This window comes from Vombatus ursinus, unplaced genomic scaffold, assembly GCF_900497805.2.
Source record: "Vombatus ursinus unplaced genomic scaffold, bare-nosed wombat genome assembly UNPS02014779.1, whole genome shotgun sequence".
NCBI lineage: Eukaryota > Metazoa > Chordata > Mammalia > Diprotodontia > Vombatidae > Vombatus > Vombatus ursinus.
The window spans coordinates 36,433,984-36,455,752 of record NW_020954557.1 but is presented as its reverse complement, the minus strand read 5'-3'; the positions used below and the strand labels follow the sequence as shown (position 1 = coordinate 36,455,752).

The following is a 21,769-nucleotide window of genomic DNA, read 5'->3' as shown; positions in this document are numbered from 1 at the left end:
GATAAGGTCAAAATGGGTATGTGATTTAAACATAAAGGGTGCCACTATAAGCAAATTAGAAAAGCAAGGAATAGTTTACCTGTTAGATCTATGGAAAAGGGAAGAATTTATGACCAAACAAGAGATAGAGAGCATTACTAAATGTAAAATGGATAATATTGATCCTATTAAAAATTTTAAAAGTTTTTGCACAAACCAAACCAATGCAACCTAGATTGGAAGGAAAGCAGAATGCTGGGAAACAATTTTTACACCTAGTGTCTCTGATAAATGCAGGCTTCATTTCTTAAATATATAGAGAGCTGAGTCAAATTTATAAAAATAAGGGCCATTTCCCCAATCGATAAATGGTCAAAGGACATCAACAGGCAGTTTTCAGATAAAGAAATCAAAGCTATCTATAGTCATATGAAAAAATGCTCTAAATCACTCTTTATCAGAGAAATGCAAATTAAAACAACTCTGAGGTACCCCTTCATATCTCTTAGAGTGGCTAATAGGACAGAATAGAAAATGATAAATGTTGGAGGGGATTTGGGAAAATTAGGACACTAATGTACTGCTGGAGGAGTGGTGAACTGATCCAACTATTTTAGAGAGCAATTGAAATTATGCCCAAAGGGCTACAAAACTGTGCATAGTCTTTGACCCAGTAATACTACTACTTGGTCTGTATCCCGAAGAGATCAGGAAAAAGGGGAAAGGACTAATTTATATAAAAATATTTATGGCAGCTCTTCTGTACCGACAAAGAATTAGAAATTGAGGGGATGCCCATCAAATGGGAATGGCTCAGCAAATTGTGTTATATGATTGTAATAGAATACTATTGTGCTATAAAAAATGATAAGCAGGTTGATTTCAGAAAAATGTGGAAAGACTTACACAAACTCAAGAAAAGTGAACTGAGTAGAAGTAAGAGAACATTGCACATGGTAACAACAATACTATACAATGATCAACAGTGAATGACTTAGCTATTTTCAGCAATACAATGATCTAAGACAATTCCAAAGGACTCATGATAAAAAATACTATACATCTTCCAAGAAAGAACTGTTGGAATCTGAATGCAGAACAAAGGATTCTATTTTTCACTTTATTTTTTCATGTTTTGGGTTTTTTTTGGTTTGTGTCTTCTTTCATAACATGACTAATATGTAAATATGTTTTATATGATTGCTCACCTATATATAACCTATATCAAACTGCTTACTATCTCAGAGAGAGGGGAGGTGAAAGAGAAAGGAAGAAAATCTGAAACTCAAAAATTTTTTTAAAAACAATGTTAAAAATTGTACATGTGATTGGGGGGAAGACAGAATATTATTTAGAAAAAAAGAAAACAAAAAAGAATCATGGACATGAGTCATTTTTCTATGAGAGGTAGGTATAATAATAAAACATCACTGAGATGATATTCAGTATACCTAGTATTCCTAGTTTTGTAACTATCTAGGTATGTGACCCTGGACAAGTCACTTAATCTTCCTTGGCTTTAGTTTCCTTATCTGAAAAATGAGAGACTATCTGATGATCTCCTCTGAATCTAATAATTCTATGCCTCTCTAACTATAAGTAGATGATTCTGAAATGTAGATTTCTAGCCTGGTCTCAATTAAGACAGGCATTTATTAAGCACCTATTATGGGCAAGGTACTGTGGAAGGAACGGAGATATAAATATACAAAATGGCAATGGTTCCCACCTTCAAGACCTGACAATTTTGGGGGCTTGGGAGTACTTCAAATATACATGGATAATTACAATACAAGATTAAAATCCAGGACCCCAGAGTACAAATCCAGAATTCTTTCCCACAGTACCAAACTGACTAATTAGGACAATAATCCTAGAATTATCCATGGAGAATCAACCTTCCTTTCCCATCTTCATTGGGATGACTTGTCATTCTTTGCAGTCATTTTTCCTGAAATGTGACTTAATTAGTATTATGGAAAAATGATGACCTAAAATTCTTTCTCCACTTAAAACAGCATAATTTTCTTTGGCAATTCAAAAAACATGGTGCAACATGTGTTCTTTGGAACTCACCAAATATGGAAAATACATACAGCAATATTCTAAACTTATCTCCTCCCTTCTCTCTTTCATCTTCCATGGCTGTCCATAGTTAATAGTGAGTCAATGAGTGGGGATGAGGAAAGTATGAATTCTCCAATGCTCAAAGAACTTTTTTTTAAAATCTATGAAAGTACTTTGATGGCTTTGAGGAAAAAAAGGCATAATACTAAATAATTGGGTGAATTTCAAAATCAAAGTTATTTTTTTGATTGCTGGTAAGCTAATAATTACTATTATATATTAATGCTACATGATATATACTAAGCTAATAATGATTATATTAATATTAATTAATAATGTTATAAGCTAACACTAATCTGAGATGAGACCAAGGGCACTTTTCCTTATATTGATATCCCTTCTTCCCCTAAAACTCCTAATAGGATTATAAGTAAAGTAAAATACAATGGCACTCCTCTGTATACTACACAGAGACAAACATAGTGCCTTGTATACAGCAGGTGTTCAGCAAATACTTAGCAGTTACTGAAATCCCAACTCACATTTTTCTTGGTTTCAACGTTCTTACATTTTGTATTATTTACTATAATGGGTTTATTTTTATATTCACTTCGAAACCATATGTACCTACAGGATTATATCTATGTCCAAGTCAACTGGTGGTATGGCAATTCAGTAATCAATAAAATGCAAAGTGTATGAAGTCAAGGATTAAAGTCATACTTATCTTTCTATTTCTTTCAGTGCCCACAGCATTCTGCAAATGGTAGGTGCTTAAAATGTATTTATTGAATAAATTTTATTAATATAGGCAGCTTTCAGATTCAAAGGAAAAAAAAAGACAAAACTCTTACCACCCTGTTTCCCATTAGCTTTTGAAAAAGTACACAAAGACAAAAGTTCAATTTGATTGATTTAATTTTGTGAATAAGAAGCACACTTGAAGTTAGGGAGAGTGAGCTAGGAAAGAAGCAGCTACTGCTCCAAAACGGGCCACCAACATCCATAAAAGTAAAATAAGAAGAACCCACAGCATTATTCACAAGGGAGGCAGCCAAATCATTTAAAACTCATTATGTAGTTTTAACACTGAGTTAGGTAGCACTGTATGAGCTGGGTTAAAATAGAAAATAAAAATGAAGACCATAGTAAAAACCAACTCCAAAGATCTGTTCCTATGGGTACTGCAGGATTACCTTGTGATTTCCATATTTAAACTCCAATTGATGGATCTCAGTATCGGGGAGACTTGCCCTTTTAAAAATTATATTGTTGTATCATGCTTTCTCCATGATTCACTCTAAGATCTTTTTCAGCTGTGCCCACACAATGCCAACTATTTGTTATCTTTTGATGGCACTATATGTTTTCCTTAAAGAGTAATTATTCTACTAACACAGTCACTAATATCTTTTTACTTGATTTTAAGAGCCATTTTGGAATCCTCATCTTAACTAGAAATGAAGATGCATAAGGTAGCACACTGTCAATATGTTCAATAAAGATAGGCTTCATTCTTAATAGAGACTAGAGTGTCTGAAAATTATTGCTGGAACATATACAATTGTTCATTTTAAGTCAAAAGGTCCAAGATAATGACAGCATGTGATTTAAGGAAAAGGGAATTATTCTGGGAAAACTCAAAAGTAACAGGTCAACACAGGCTGTGCAGTGTTCAGACTCAATCCTAAGCCTCTTTCTGTAAATTCTTTATGCTTTATCTCCTCAAAGCCAAAGCTAGCTTAAAATCTTGCATGAGATTTCTGTTTCTGTTAGGCCCTTTATGTCTGCCCACAACTACTTACACACACATTATGGGAATTCTGTCCTAAGGGGCTGTCTGTAAAATACAAAAAGATAGTAGGACCTGAGTTGCTATTTTCCTCGTTTTAATATAAAACTGGATTGCTCACACTCTTTTAAGGATTTTTTTGTACAGAGGGAATTCTAGCCCTTTTAGTTGATTAATTGCTGGGACTGATTTGTCTTTTTCTCTCTGTCATTAGAGCAATTAATTCTGTTATTCAGGGCTTGATTACCATTGTTTTTTTAGCTCATTAACCTTTCTCAATTTCATCCAGAAATTGGATGACTAAATATTCCTCATATGGTTAGTCAGTTATATAATTCAACCAACCATTATCTATGAATACGCATATCATAGAAAATAAGAGTCCAAGGTCTTTAGACCTCAAACTAGTTTCTGATGCCAAATTTTAAAACCTAGTTCCAAAATAAAATTTCTAACAACAGCTTCCCTTGTTCCTTACTTACCCCTTCCAACTTCTGCCTTTTCAGTAATGGAAGAGGAGGACACCTTATTAAAACACTAGTCTCTAAAGTAAAATAAGATAGATTAATCTTGAATTCCATTGAAGAAGATTTAGTTGTTGAAGTAGCAAAAGCATGCCATTAAAAGATAGTCAACAACTATAATGTTGTCCCTTGGAATAGACAGTATTATAGAAAGATTTCAATCATGACACAAAGTGTGATACAAATGTGATGAAAAAATGAAGTTTTTACAAGTTGACATAAAACCAAAACAAAAGGACAAAGGAGAGGCAAAAAATCTTATGAAAACCAAAGCTCAGAATTTAAGTTTTCAATTAAAAGTCTCCACAGTCCACATTTACTAGTTGAACAAGCAATGATCAATTCATTTTAAAACTACTCCATAAAAACTGTGAAAATTAAAGCTTACATTAGCCATTGGGATTTGGAGCAATTATGCAATTAAACTGTTTAATCAACATTTTTTTCAGCTAGATGACTAGCAATAAACCATGTACAATAGGTCAGATAAGGCACAATCAAGACAGTAGAACTAGATGATATTCAATTTGACTTATGAAATAAAACTACTGTCAATCAAGCAATCAACAAACTTTTATTAAGTGACTACTATGTGCCAGGTACTGAGCTATTTGTTGGAGATACAAAGACAAAAAGCAAACAATACCTGCTCTGTAGGAGCTAATATTCTCTCAGGCATACTGCATGTACGTATATACTTGTATTTAAATATTTATAAAATAAATACAAGATAATTTTGGGTGGAAGGCACTAGAAATCATAATAGGAAGGCGGGACAGCCTGTAAAGACATAGAGACAATAAGTGGTATGTTATATATGAAAAACAGCAAAAAAGCCAGTTTCCTGAATCAGAATTTGTGAAAGGTAGTGTTCTGTACTGTATTATAAAGGTATAAAAGCAGGATGGAATCAATTTGTGAAGGACTCCTGAAAGCAACAGGGAGTTACTGGGATTTATTGAGCATGAGAGTGACATACTAAGACCTGTTCTATAAGAAAATAACTTTAGCAGCTGAATAAGAGAGGTAGAACTATTTTGATAGTCTAGGTAAGAAGTGTTAAGAGACTATTTTGATAGTCTAGGTAAGAAGTGTTAAGAGACTGAATTGTGATAGCTATGTGCGTGGGGAGAAGGGGGTGAAAGTACTGTGAGAGATTCAATGTGACTTGACAATTGAAAAGATATGAGAGGTGATGATGAGAATAAGTTGAGAGTGACTTTAAGGATGTGAACCTGGGTAACTGGAAGGAAGGTGGTATCCTGGACAGAAATAGGAAAATCAGAAAAAGAGGTGGGAATTTGGGCATGGGGGATGGTAGAGATTGCTTTGGACATGCTGAGTTTGAGAATTCAGTGTTGAAATGCTCAATAGGAAATTGGTGATTTAAACCTGGCACTCAGAAGAAGGATTAGGCCTGGATTCATCTACATGGAGATGTCAACTGAATCCTTGGGAAGTGATGAGGTAACCAAGAGAGACAGCGTAGAAGGAGAAAAAAAGAGGGAACAAAGAAGAACCTCAGTTGAATGATAAGGCTGAAAGTCAAAGTGTAAGGGATTGGGAATTCAGAGAAAATTATGGAAAATAAAAATGTTGGGTTTAAAAAAAAAAACAGGAAAGCTCAGTTCTAAGTCTCATAGAATGTTAAATACCCTTAGATTTTTTAATAGCTAAAATTGAAGAAAACAAGATCTATCAAATACAGTGCTTTCCCTTCATTCTCTGAGAGTTAAAATCCTATTCATCTTCAACTTCCTCTATAAAGCCTTACCTAACCATCCCAATCTTAAGTGATCTCCTCCCCTAAAACTTAATTATGTACTGAATTTGTGCAATTAATTTGTAAATTAATCATGAAATATCTACTGTTGTCTTAGGTTAGAGAACCATAAATTTAAAATGGAAAGGGACTTCATATTCCATCTGGTCAAATTTCTTTTTACAGATGTGGAGCTGAGGTAGGGAGGGTTGATGACCTGTGTGTCAGGATCACACAAGTAGAAAGCACTAGAGACAGGATTTGAACTCAGGTTCTCTGATGACAGAGCCTGAACTCTCCACTATACCAGGTTGCCAGCCCTGTACCTTCATTTTAGTACAATACTCATACGCTTATTCAGAGCCTACTATATGCCGTAGATTTTGGTCTCTTAGCCTGTTTCTTGACCATCTAGACCAGTGACCTGAAAAGAAGAAATGTTCAGTAAATGACCAAGTTCCAAGGACAGACAGGCACAAATAAGTGGTGATCTGCATCACTGGACAGAATCCCACATCAATGAAAGCACAGATCCATATATGCTTGTTTCACTATACTAAATGAGTCTGTGGTGGAAGAAACTGCAAACCTAGAGTTTGCATAATGATATAAGAGGCATAAAAATATATTTAGGGAAGTAAAAATGTCACTAGTCCATCAAATTCAACCTTATGACAAAGTGGAAACATATTTTAAAATGTGTGTTCATTTGTTCCTATTCACTTCAATGTACATTTAAGCTCCTGCCCCGCCCCCCCCCCCAAAAAAAACCCTCCCAGCATCTAACTAGAAAGAACTCTGGAAATCATCGAGTCCAACACTTTCATTTTACAGAGGGTGACTGACATTCCAGAGAAGGGAAGTGACTGAGTCTCTGGCCTAAAGTCATAAAGGGTGGCTTATTCAACTCTCAATAGGTCTGAAGTAGGACAAATTACACACATATGCCTTATACTCATAAACTGCTAGAGCTGGAGAGGAACTGAGACACTGCCTGACCCAACTTCCTCATTTTAAAGAGGAAGAGACAAGGGCTCATGCTTAGTATCAGAACAAGGACTAGAACCCTGGTCTCCTTACTTATAGTCCATTTCTCTTTCATCCAAGCCACTGAAATCCAGCTCCTTTGGGGATGCAATGAAGGAGAAGGGAGGGGGCCCTTTTTTTTTCAGTGAGGCAATCGAGGTTAAGTGACTTGCCCAAGGTCACACAGCTAGTAAGTGTCAAGTCTCTGAGGCCAGATTTGAACTCAGGTCCTCCTGATTCCAAGGCCGGAGCTTTACCCACTGCATCACCTAGCTGTCCCAAGGGGGCCCTTTCTAAGCAATGACCTGGTCTGATGACTCCTGACTAAAAGAAGTGTGTTTCCTTTCAGGTACACCTTTGCCCCCAAGGTTTCCAATGCCTTTTAAGCCCTTTCCTACATTCCAAGGACAGGAAAGTTTGAGAAGCTGGGGAGGGTAAAACTTCAAATAAGGGCTGAAGCACTGTCACCTTTCTGGCCTTCCCCTTTCTGAGTTCACCTCACCCTGGGAGATCATGGGAAAGGAGCCATTTCCCAGTCTGCCCCTGCTGCCAGGGTTCTGAGTACCTGAGCAATGGTTAACACTGTTGGCTCTTAGGGGACTAGCTTGCCAGGCCAACGCCAGGGAGAGACCATTCTCCCCACCCTTGGGTTGCTTCACCAGAGCTCAGAACCCTTAAGCCTTGGTCTCTTTCACATGTCCAATCCCATTCGGCAATCTACTCTGAGAATCTTGTCTACCATAACTTCCTATTACCCATCTGGAATCATATCCCTCCAGACTTAGTCCTGAGGGACCCATCCACACAACTTTCATCTCCACCACAGGACTGTTTCATTGAATGATGATTGAGTGATAATTGACCCTTTGGTAGGAGCTGAAATGATTTTGTATGGACAGAAATTGAGGTGCTGGAAAGGTATGGGAGAAAAGCCATTGGCTGGGTTCCTATATACATTGCTAAGATCTGGGTTGTGTCTTTGCCCCTGCATAGTCATAGGAGCTTCTTCCTTTCACTCTCATCTCCACATCTTCTCTTCCATTCTCCTTTCTCCTCAACAGCTTGACCCAGAGTTTTATACCTCAAAGTTGCTCTGGCTGTGGGCCCTTACTCTGAGGGTTGTGGAGGCTGTTCTGGCTTCAGGACCACTACAGATATAAAAAGCCTAGAATAATAATGGCTATTCCATTTCTCCAGAGCCTCAAATGCTTTTCTGGGGTTCAAGACTTGATGATTGAGGAGAGTCATCTTGATACCTTGAATTCTGACATGTGTTCTTTTAATTCCTAATTAGTACAGTGCTTTCTAATTGCAATTTTTTTTATTCTTTGAGTGCTTCACTATATTTTAATGCTCCAGCCTGAATCACTGGATTGCCTTAGCTTAGGCCTCCATTATACCCAGCAAGTTCAAGACTATGTTTCATATCTTGCCATCTATCTTGCCACTGATTTGGAGCTCCTCTGCACCTCCTTTACCTCTTGCTCTGGAATAGGAATCAAATCTGCATTGCTATTGCTTATGGAAATGGTGTGATCACCAACTACCCCATGACTCTAATCACTTTACTATCCCCATGACTCTCCAGACCATTATTTCCCTATATATAGCTATCTCTTCCTATTAGAACTTAAATTCCTTGAGAGCAGGGGCTGTTTCACTTTTATATTTATACCCCAATGCCTGGCACAGTGCCTAGCACACAGTAAGTATTTAATTAAAGATCTGATTGACTGATTCATTACTTGAGAAATCCTATGGAGGTACACACTCCTACCCACATTCTCAGCAATTTGTTAGACTGTGTCCCACCACGCTTTACCTACTCTAATCCCACCTCCTTTCTTAGATGATTACAAATAACATCAGAGGCCCCCCACAATTCAGCTGTACCAGGAAAAAGATAATATAAATAGAAATTACAGATAATCCACACATGCCATTTCAACTAATTTGTCACAAGCCTGATCAATCAAATCTTTTATGAGAACTTCTACGGTGCTTAAAAACAAACTGGTTTGAATTTTACTTCTACCATTTTCCGTTGGTCATTCTTACATAAAAATGTTAATGAGAAACAATACACCTAAAACAACAACAACAACAACAAAAAATATAATAGGAAGCAGTATCTAGTTTATCTATGCACTAGGTAAAATAGCCTCTGGATAGTCAATAGTTATCTCTAGCTCACTTTTAAAAAGGTTGCTAATGTTCAATATTCTAATTAACATTTATTCAGCATTTACAATGTGTTCTTCATAGATTATGCATGGGGAGTAAAATTAATTTTCAATGATGTAGAGTGTTCTTTTTTTGCTGAATTCAACTAAGTATCTATCACTTGAAGAATCTGACCATACTATATTAAACTTTTATAAATACTATTTGATTTATCCCTTTACACTTTCAAATGTGAACTCCCCAAGCCTGCATGGAAGAAAGTTCTTTGACCTCTTCTATGTTCTGCACACCCTGAAAACCTTTGTGTGAGCACAGCTTTGACGGTATTTCATAATTCTTTCCCAAAAGCACACAGGACCAAGCAGTTCATGTGCAGTGCTGTTCTTTTCCCCATGAAAGCATAGAAGTCTCCCACTGGGAGCTTTATAGAGTCCAATATCTGATTGAAGACTAGACTCCTAATTTTTTCAGGACTATCATTCATTCTGTTTTCATTTTATATTTTTTGAGGACAGAAGAAGAATTATCATTGTATCTTTGAAAAGAGTAAAACAGACTACAATTGTGAAGAACTATGTAATTAGAACTATGTTAGAAACAATAAAGAAAAAGCTATCTATTGAGTAGGTTATCAAAAGAGTATCCATATTTCCCTTTATGATAATCCTTAAATCATTGACCACCTGATTTATGGGTATTTGTCACTAAAATAAGTAGTTCACAACTAATTATGTATAATAAGTTACATTGCAATTTGAAGGAAAAAAAATCTCACACTGTGTTGACTTTCAATCTCTTCATGTTTCTGCTGCAAGGCTTGTGAAGCTCTGATTGAATCACCTATTCCCCATTGTGTCCTTAGCTGTTCTGACCCAGGTCCTTCAAGCCAGTTTACAACCTACAAATAAAATATATGTCTCAGGATGATCAAAAGCTTTAAAAAATCATCTAATGATTTTTTTCCAAGAGTCTCTAAAATTCATTTCACAGTCAGTAAAAACATATATGTACTTCAGAATTACCAAGATATATAGTGACAAGGCTTTTAATATTTGTCTTGATGGGGGGTGACTTTTGATAAACTGCAGGCTGTCAGTATAGCTGAGAATCCAATAGGATGAAAGGAATTTAGAATCCTTGTTTGTTACTTCATATGTGTAACATAAAAGATTTGTCTTGAAAAGAGAGAAATGCAGAAATGTAGGAACTTTTACCTGCAAGCAACCTTAGAACATCTAGTCCAACCTTCTCATTTTCCAGAAGAAGAAGTTAAGTGTCCAGAGAGCTTAAATAAGTTTCCCAAAGTCATACGCTATTTGTAGAGTTTAACTCTAGAAGTCAGGTGTTATGAGACTCGCAGTCTATTAGTAAATTAACCTGAATCATTGATTAAATTATCATAAACATGTAAATGACATGAAAAGTAGCTCCTTCGTTAGGGAGACAAAATATAGTCATACAATAATATTAATTACATAGATAGCTATGGTTGTAATAAAAAAATAAACATTAAGACATTCCTGTCATAGAATTATGCTGGTGGGCACAAAATTAATTAGTTTCATGGACATGAATTAATTATTTATAATCACTATTGCTACACTTGGGTAGCTACCACCTGGTGAAAAGTAGTATCTTTTTAACATAATAAAATTCTAGTGATTAGACTTATATTAAAACTGTAAGTAGTAGAGACATAAAATATATATCTTCTACATTTTATTTTATGTTAAAATATACCTGTTCATTAACTAAACTGTTTATGTACCTTTACTTTCTGCTTTATTACTTATAGGTAAAAATTATGTTTAGTGCTATGAATATAGAGGAGGAACTCTCTTTTTCCATTACTGGAGACTGGTTAACATAAGAACAAGTAGATGACAAAAGTCATTCCCTAAGAGATAAGTGGTCAAAGAATATGAACAAAATTTTCAAAAGAAAAATTGCCAAGTACTAACAACTCACATGAAAGAATATTCCAAATCACTAATAAGAAAAATGAAAATCAAAACCATACTAAATTTTCACCTCAAATTTTGCAAATTGGCAAAGATGACAAAAGATGGGACTAGTCACTGTTGGAGGGGTTATGGGAAGATAGGTACTCTAGTGCATTGTTAGAGTTATGAATTATAGCTATTCTGGAAAGCAAGTTGGAATTATGCAAATAAAGTGACTAAAGTGCTCATAACCTTTTAACCTATAGATTATTCCATTACTAGGTTAACCCCAAGGAGACCATAAGTAAGAACAAAATCCCTATTTACACCAAAATATTTATAGTAGTACTTTTTGTGATAGCAAAGAAATGGAAACAAAGTAGATGCCATCAATTGGGGAATGGCAAAACAAATTGTGTTACATAAATGTAATGGAATATTATTGTGCTGCAAGAAATGACAAATGTGATGAATACAAAGAAGTATGAACAGATTTACATGAATTTTTGAAGAATGAAGTAGAGCCAAGAAAACTATACACAATGACTACAACAATGAGAAAGAACCACAAAAAAAATGAAAAGTAATGTTGCAAAATTATAAAAAATTATCAGGGCTCAAAAAAAGTATGAAGAAAAACTCCCATATCACCCTTTTGCAGAGGTGAGACGTCCACAAATATTAGCATTTCACTGTACTTATTTTCAGACTTTTTCAATGTTTTGATCATTTTATGCTAATTTTTTCCCTCTTTCTTTTCTTTTTGTCTGAAAAAAATATTATTTGCTATATGGGATGCCTCTCTGGGAAGGGAAAGAGAAAGGATACTGGGAAAAACTATGGTAATATAAAAAACATATCAATAGAAATGTGTTTTAAAAAAGAAGTAGATGGGTGTGCATGGCAATTCTACTAGACTACCTAGGCATTGGACAGATAATTAAAATGAGGCTAGTATATGCAGAAAACAGCCTATGCTTGCTGGTGAAAAAGCAGTGAAAAAATAAAACATTTATGGTAAGAGTTGGTGGATTAAAATGAAGGAGAAAGAATAGTGTACTGGGCTTAGAGTAAAGAAGACCAGAGTTGAAATACTGCCTTACCCACTTAACTGTGGTGCCCTAGGAAAGTCACTTAACCTCTCTTAGCCTCAGCCTCCTCATCTGCAAAATGGAAATAATGGCACTTACCTCATAGGATCTTAAAGATCAAACGAGATCATATAGGTAAAGAGCCTTACAAACCTTAAAGAGCTACATGTGTTAACTATTCTATTTATAAAGTGGGCTGCCACAGTATTTGGCCTTGGGTATCCTCTCCTCTTAGGTCATGGTCATGGTGGTATTACAGAATCTGTCCATTTCAGATGATGGGTCATGTTGCTCTGCAGCTCATACACAGCAGGCACCAGAAATGAAGAGCAAGCTGATGATAAAAGCTACAGCTAGCTATAGCCTTATGTGCCATATAGGAATGGTACCAGCTGTATCTATTTCTGAGCTTCTAGCAAAAGAAAACAGTGTCAGACAAGATGGTTAATGGCATTGGGCAAATATAACACTTTGTTTATCTAAAGGCTTACTTTTATGTGTATATTTACAGTTTTATATTTCATGCATTTTGTATGTTTATATGATTATATATTTTATACATTAAACTTTATACATTTCATATGTATATAAAAAACTACTATATTTACATTTTTATATTATACTATCTCACAAACAGAAATCACTTTAATCTGTTCTTAATGGTACCTCAGTCACCAATCACTACTATTCTAAATGTTCACACAACATCCTCTTAAGGTATGACTTGAATGGAGTGTGGAATGGTTGAAAATATGCTTGACAGGCATTCAAGATGCAACATTTACTAGCTCTGTGGCTATAGATATGTCATACTCTCTGAACCTGAGTTTCCTCATCTGTAAAATGGGGATAAGAAAACTTGTAGTAACTACCTTACAGGGTTGCTATGAGGATCAAACAAGATAAGTTATATGAATCCGTCTTTAGACTGTGAATCTTTATTTATTTGTGTATGTGTGTGTGTGCACATACATATGTGTGTGTGCATAGAGCAATATCTCCTGTTATTGTTAATTATGTACTTCTCATTCTCTATTAATGGAGGCAGTGTAGGATGGTGGATATAGTTCTAAACTTAGACTCAAAAAGACCTGGGTTCAAGTCTTATCAATGGATAAAGGGAATTTACCAAACTGATGCTGAGAGAAAATCACAAGTCATTTGCATGTTAATTCCCTGTTACTCTTTTAATATTTAATACTCTCTATCTTCCTTGCTTGGGAGAGAATACTCTTTTAATTTCAATTTTTCCTTAGCCTGTTGATCAAGGTCCCCTGCTTCTGCTCCTGCTCTTTTGTAGGTAATGTTGTTAGGGTAATGATCCCTTCCACTGCTCACAAAATGGATGGATGCTGCTGCAGCACAGGGCTCCTTCTCTTTCCAAATGCCTGTTCCTGCAATACCAGTGTACAACCTACTCTGTGCTTCCTTAATCATGGGGAAGAAGAGGTAGAAAGGAGAGTATGGAAACAGATTTATTTTTCCTCTTCAACATTTTAAAATCAAAACTGAATGACAAATTTTAAACAGACATACATAGGCATTTATTCAGCTTTATCAGTATTTATCTTTGTGGATCAAGAGTTCCTCATCTATTACTTGTATTACTCATTCAGAATTAAGAATAGTGAAATGATACATCTTTCAAATGCTTTAAATACTTCTTACAATTAATTGCCTCACTGATTCAAATCACTCACGTGATTTAAATTCTAAAAGTAAAAGCTGAACTAAAGCAACTGGAAAATTTAAGCTCATTAACAATCTGCTATATATTGGAGGCTTTTTTTTTAAATGAAGATTAACACGATATGAACCATTTAAACTTCAATTTTAGAATACTCCAGAAACAATGAAATGATGGTATCTTATATCCAGGCCAAAAAAAAATCATGAAAACTATAAGAAACTACTAACTGTATAGAATATTAAAAGAGTTCAATAATTGTTTAAAAAAATCAAAATTTCAAAGTAGCATAGGAAACAATTAAATGACTACATAGTTCTTTCTATGCTATGATTTAATTCACTTACTATGCACAGCACTAGTAACACAGAGCAAACATATGACTATTTCTAATAAAAATGATGTAAATTAAGGTTGATGCCCCAGTAAACAAGTCTATTTAAATGCATTAATGATGGCAGTTTGCCAAAGAAGGTTATAAAACTTCATTCCAATTTGAATATTAATTTACTAAAAGAAAAAAGTTTCAGATCCTATTTATGTCATATGTCACTCAACAAATGTTTGTATTTATATGAACTTCTATATAACCTTCAAGAAAAGTTCTAACAATCTACTAGGTCAGTAAAATTTGCATAATTCTTTTTTACCTTCTGGTTTTGAGAAGTGCCATAATGTACAGAGTAGCGAATAGTGGGTTCAAGTTCTGCCTCTGACAAATCCTGGCTATATGACCCTGGGCAAGGTTTTTAACCTTGAAGTGACTTCCCTCCCTCTCTGCTCCACCCCCTTCCCTCCAACCTCCCCAAGCAACACTCTAACACTCTTAGTTGGAAAACAGATGCCAGTGCATTCCGGGAGTGTGCTACTATACCAATTAAATCACAGGTCCCAAATAACTACCACACTACTGTCATGGTTATTTTTCACACTCTTGGAACTCTTATGACATCACTACATAAATAACATATAATGAAACTAAGAACATTTGATGCATAGGGATACCTAATCATAAATGTATCTGGCAAGACTGCATTAGGATCTACATTTAATCTAATATAAATAAGACTTGGTAAAGTCTAATATGTTAAATAGTGAAAAGAAAATTCAAAGCATCATTAAAAATGGAGCAAAGACTGTACATACACACACACACACACACACACACACACACATGCACGCACCCCAAGATGATGCTGGCACCTACCTGCATTACCTTCTGTTGAATTTCCTCTAGCTGTGTACGCTTACTGCGCTGCCTACAAACTTCCTGGTAACGTGTGTATTGTTCTCGTAACGAATCTAGCAATTTCATGACTTGCGGCTGGGCAAGCAATTCATCATCCATGGGTGACCATGAGACTCCTCCATCAGAGCCATTAAATCGGCGCTGTTGTAATTCAGATAATAATTCATGACCTTTGAGAACAAAAGACAATTATTACTGTCCCCAATGAGAAAAAAATAGTATCATACCTTCTGTTTTGTTAATTTTAATGATCTTTCAATAACAAAAATGCTACAGTAGCCTATGGACTTAATTTTGTATTTATATAAAACGAATGCTATTTGCTTATTTATGACTGTAATGCATCAATCTACATTCCACATTAATCCCCTATAATGTGATGGCACTTTGTTATCAATCTATCCAACACACTCCTAAGCCACACTAATTTATTACCCTAAATATAAGTTTATCCCAAAGCTCAATCACAGTTCCTTTTCTTTATACTCTTTCCCTTGGTGATTTCATCAAATTATATAGGTTCAATGAACATCTTCAAAAAGACAACATCCAAATTTATAAAGCTAGGCTATTACGCCTAATTTCTTTCATCAATTCTAGTAATGCTTTTCCTACTGCAAATTGTATTATCTTGACCTTGATGTTTTTTCAGAAGCTCAATTTAACACATCCAAAATAGAGCTAATCTTTTCCTTCCCCAAACTTGCGCTTCCTCCAATCTTCTCTAATTATTTTGGGGGCACAAACATGCTTGCAGTCATTTACAAATCCCCTCTTCCTCATAATTCTCCAATTAGCTGCAAAATCATGTGGATTTTATCTCTACAACATTTCCCACATATATTCTTATAGTTAACTACCCTAACAAGTCCTTTTTAACTTCTCAGCTGGACTACAATAGCAGTCTCTTAATGGATCTCCCTCCTTCAACTCTTTTTTTATAAGATATCAACCAAAATAACTTTTCGAGACCACAGAACTGATCATGTCACTATCCTGACCAAAAAAACTACACCTCATAAGCTAGAAAACAAACTCTTCAATCTGGCATGTCTTCTACAATCTGGTTCCATCCTGCCTTTCTAACTTTACTTCACATTGTTTCCCTTCATATGTTCTAGGAAAGCTGGTCTGATGGATGTTTTCTGAATTCAACGATCCACCTTCTGCCTCTGTAAATTTACACAAGCTACTTCCTACACCTGGAATTCACTACCCCCTCAACCCCACCTTGCAGAATCCTTCCCTTCCTTTAAGCCTCAGCTCAGGCCTCACTTCTTCCATGTGGTTTTCCCTGATCTCCTGCACTATTAATGTTTTCTTCCTCCTACAATTACCATGTATAATTTGTGTAAATACTGCAAACTCACTCCATCCCCCACCAAATGTAAATTTCTCAATGGCAGGGACTGTCTGGTATTTGTCTCTGTAGTCCTAGGTTCCAATGCAGAACCTTGCTCTTATTGGGCCTTAATGAATATTTGTTGAATTGAACCAAACTGAAGTCCTAATAGGCAGCTCTAATGGCATCAATAAATCAATCAACAAGCATTTATTTATCTATTTATTTATTGATTGATTGATTTGGCAATGGGGTTAAGTGACTTGCCCAGGGTCACACAGCTAGTAAGTGTCAAATGTTTGGTCTTAGGCTGGATTTGAACTCAGGTTCTCCTGACTTCAGGGCCAGTGCTCTATCCACTGCGCCACCTAGCTGCCTCCCAACAAGCATTTACTGGGCAATTACTATGTGCCAAGCACTGTGTTAGTTTTTTGGGAATACAAAGACAGTAAATGAAACTGCTCTGCTCTCCCATTATGCCTCCCCCAATGTAGTCACTCAGCCTTTTATCTGAAGACCTTTTTAGTAACAGGGAAACCACTATATAATGTAGAAGTCTGTTTCACTTTTGGATAGCTCCATTTGGAAGTTCTCCTTGCACCCAAAATCAACGTCTTTGAGATCAATGCTTCCAATCCTATTCAGAGACCATGTTGAACAAGTCTAATCTCTCCTTCCACATAACAATAATTCAACTATTTGAATAAAGTGATTGTGTCCCTGATGAAGTCTTTTCAATACATTCTCAGGACTGCTGAACTCACAGTTCAACAAGACATAGGTGGCCATCTCATTCAGTCCATATGCAAAAAGAATTCCCATTATGTCAACTAGTCATCCAGCCTCTGCTTGAAAACCACCAATGAAGGGGAAATCTACTCCCCCCTGAAGCAGTCCTTTATGCTTTTGGTCAGCTCTATATGTTAGAAGTTTTTCCTGACATGAAGCTTAAATATAATGATGCTCTACACTACACATCCCTAGTTCCTTCAAGCCAGACTCATATCACAGTCTCTAGCATTCACTATCCTGACCAACCTATTACACTTTAAGATGAATTTCCTGAATATCATAAAATAAGATGTCCAGAACCGAACACAATACTACCTATGTGTTCCAATCAGGGAGGAATACAGTGACATTATCCGTTCCCTTGTTCTGGACATTATGCCCCTATTAAGATAACGATAGCTTGTTTGGAAGCTGTGTGACACTATTAGTTCCTCATGGTGAGTACAAAGGCCACTAGATCACCAGATTTTTCTCAAAGGAACTATTGTCTAGCAATACTTTCCCCACATAACACTCATAAAGTTGAACTTTTGTACAAGAATAGGACTTTAGATTTATCCCTATTAAAATTAATTTTGTTACATTCAGCCCATATGCTGATGTCTTTTTGGAATCCAATTCCACTATAAAATATGTTAGCTATTCCACCCAGCTTTGTGACATTTCTAAGTTTGATAGAATGTCTTCTATTACTTAATCCAAGTTAGTTATTGATTAAAACAGTGAAAAGCACAGGAGTCAAACAGAAATCCCTGTGTCACTTCACTAGAGAACTGCCTTTACATTTGTGACTACTCTTTGGGTCCAGTCATTCTGCCAATTTCAATCTTACATAATTCTACAATAACCTAGACCACATCTCTGTTTCTTCCCAACCTTGTTCAGAACTATCTCTCTCTTCTAGGAATTCAAAGAATTTTTATTATTCCTCTCATGTTCTTATAATATTATCATTATTTGTGTACATTTTTCTCTCTTCTATTGCATTTTTAGTTTCTTGAGAGGAGGGACTTGATTTGCATTTCACTTAGCTCCCACCAGAGTGTCTTGTTTCCTTTTGCAATACTTTTATATTTGGTATATTATCATATTTCAGGATTAGTCCTTAAACACAGCTTCTATAAGAAAAGCAAATAATAATGTAGCAAGTAGGTGAAAGGCTAAAAGAGGAAAAAAATTGTTAACATGATATGGTATCTACACATTTCCTGATTCAAGAAGAATCTCTGGAATATGAATGGATAGTATATCCTATGATGCATGGATTGAATTTAATGCTTAATGTCCAACAGCAAAAGATTAATATATCAACTATAAATCCATTAAGCCAGATAAACTATAAATGTATGAATGATATATAGAATATTTAAATATCAAATGGCAAAACTTTTATTTTAAATAAATTTCAAAAATATAGTAAAATCTTGCTAGGTAGTTACAAATTTGTTTTATACAGTGTATAACTCAAAATTAATTCATTGTTGTTTTTTTTCTTTTTCCCAGTTGTTGGGTAGTGTTAGACTCTTTGTGGCCCCATGGAGTATAGCTGTCCATGGGGTTTTGTTGGCAAAAATACTGGAGCAGTGTGCCATTTCCTTCTCCAGTGGATCCTTTTGTCAGGCAATCAGAGGTTAAATGACTTGTCCAGAGTCACACAGATAGGAAGTGTCTGAGGCTGGATCTGAACTCAGGTCTTCCTGACTCTAGGCCCAGTACTCTATCCACTGAGCCTCAAAACAATAAAAAATACTAAATAATGAGGTTAGTTAAATCAAAATCTCTTTTGTAAATTTAGATAATAGATCAACCCGGTAACCAGTGTTTCATTTTTGAGATATATTTAATGTTATAATACTGTTTATTATTATGAATTTATGACAATATTATTAATAGTGATTGTACTGATGAAAAACACAGGTGTTAGCTAGAAGAAAATAAAGGTGATTCCTGGTTATTTGTGGATTGCAATTTGCAATATTAGAGAAATTCATAAATTTCTGTAAATTCCCTGGAAACGCACTTTTAAAAAATTTAAATTAAAAATGTGTCTCCATGGTAACAACTTCCTGACATGGTATACCTAAGAATGTTTCAGATACATATCTATATCTACACGTGTTTACAGATGTGTATGTATATCTACAACTCTTTAATAATGTTATTTTCTTCATTTTAAAGAATTCCTTAAAAAAAAAGTGACCCAGATACCCAGGGAATTCCAAACACAGAGAAAGGGAATTATGAGGAATGCCTTTAGGAAGTTCAATTACTACAAACCAAGCAGGCTCAACGTAAATATGCATCTATTTTGGCCATGCTTCTAATTTTAGTTCTAAGATGTCCTAGTTCTAGCCCACCAAAAGAAAAATGCTTTTAATTGCTTACACTTAGAATTTGGATTCTTTTAAAGTATCAAATGTAAATTACTTATATGAAATGAAGTTGCAATCTATATAATGCTTTTTACCAATGATTTTATAATTTCTTAATTATACCAACTCAGTGACTACATTCATTTCTTTGGAAATCGTGAAATCTTTAGGCAGTAACACACACACACAAAAAAAAACCTGCGGGCAACTAGGTGATGCAGTGGATAGAGCACTGGCCCTCGAGTCAGAAGGACCTGAGTTCAAAGATGTCCTCAGACACTTGACACTTCCTAGCTGTGTGACCCTGGGCAAGTCACTTAACCCCAATGCCTAGCCAAAAAAACAAAACAAACAAACAAGTTGATACAAAACAAGAAACATTTAGGATTCACTTTCTTTAGTCTCCTAACATAGTTTTAAGAACACCTGTTTTTGAAGGGGTATTTCCCAAAATATTATAAACTATTAAAAAGTTTTAAATCTACTTATAATAATTACACAAATTATCTTCTGAGAATACTACTACTAGAGAAATATCCTGGGTATAATTTAAGGAACATCTGGTTTTATATATTCAAGCTGGTTCTACCTTACTCAAAACAATCATTAATGAAGCATTCAAACCAGAGCATGTTCAGTCAACAATTAATCCTTAGAAGATTAAATTTATGATTTAAAAATATAAATAGTATTTTTCAAATATTTAAAAGTACTCTAAAGTCCTTTTAGATTGAGGCAGAAAAGATAATTTGAGGAATTTCCATTGGGAAGTAGTAATCTAGTGGGGTCAAATGGTCCAAGATTGAATACCTGCTCAATTCCTTACTATGTAACCTTGGGCAAGTTGCTTAACTTCTCTGGCTTCAACTCCTCATCTATAAAATGATGGTATTTGAACTAGATAATATCTAAAGTCCCTAAAGGCTCTAAATTCTATGACTTCTAAGTGGCATGTACACTTAGGTAAATGAAAAAATAAGGGTCTTACCCTGACATGAGAATTTTAAATGTTAAAATTAATATTCTTATTGGGCTTTGTTCTATCTATAACCTGTGCATCATTGCAATGGTCTAAAGTGCAGCTAAGTGCATTCTGACAAAGTAATAAAGTAACAATGGCTGAAATTATTTTCATCTCCAAAAATCTGTAAAAATATTTTGTTCATCAAAGCTTGTAACATTAGCTAAAAAAAAATTGGATAAGATGTATGGAAGAATTATCTCTGGAGACAAGAGTAATGGAGGAGGGGTCCTAATGTTCCATCAAATCTAGAGTTGAGGTATCTGGATGTGACGGCTTTTTAAACAGAGACAACCTACAGTTTTGATGCCATCAATCTTACAATCTGGCTTCTGACCCACTTGAAAGAAATGGTCCTCTCTCCTAAGTTACCAATGCTGTCTTAAATTCTAAATCTGATGACCTTTTCCCAGTCATCATTATGCTTGACTTCTCTACACCTAGTGATACATTAACCACACCTTCCTGAATGCCTTGGCTTTCCAGACACTGTTCTCCTTTGATCTCATCCTTCTTCCTTATGTCTCTTCTTCTTCCCTTCTGTTCTCAAAAGTTTTGGTCTTTTCATTTTTACTCCAAAAATCACAAGCTTTTCAACTTACCTGTTTGAAGAACTGTCTCAGGATCAACCGATGGAAGAAAGTTTAAATCCATGGATCTAATGATTACCAAAATTTTGAAAATAAAATTAACAGTTAAATATTTTTATCTGTGCAACCAAAGAAAATAATTAGAATACACGAAAACTCTGATACACATATACATCATGGCTCTATATACCAGAATTCTGCAAATTTCTAGATAAGAAAGACCACTGGAGATGATTAAACATTGGTAGCCATGGAAATAACATGATAGATTAAAGCTACAGTTGCCAGTACATTGTATTTATTCTGGAAACAAGTTTAGACTGTATTATATTAATACTTTTAAGTGAA

At 35.2% G+C, this 21,769-nt stretch overlaps 1 protein-coding gene across 1 annotated transcript in view; it reads right to left on the bottom strand.

Moving 5' to 3' along the window:
- SESTD1 (SEC14 and spectrin domain containing 1) overlaps positions 1-21,769 on the bottom strand; it is a 149,593-nt gene that overhangs the window by 25,132 nt on the left and 102,692 nt on the right. Inside the window, exons 8-10 of the mRNA XM_027865929.1 lie at positions 21,434-21,489; positions 15,263-15,474; positions 10,110-10,232 (exon numbers count right to left, since the gene is read on the bottom strand). Coding sequence (XP_027721730.1) covers positions 10,110-10,232; positions 15,263-15,474; positions 21,434-21,489 — 391 coding nt within the window. The remainder of the gene's footprint in view (positions 1-10,109; positions 10,233-15,262; positions 15,475-21,433; positions 21,490-21,769) is intronic.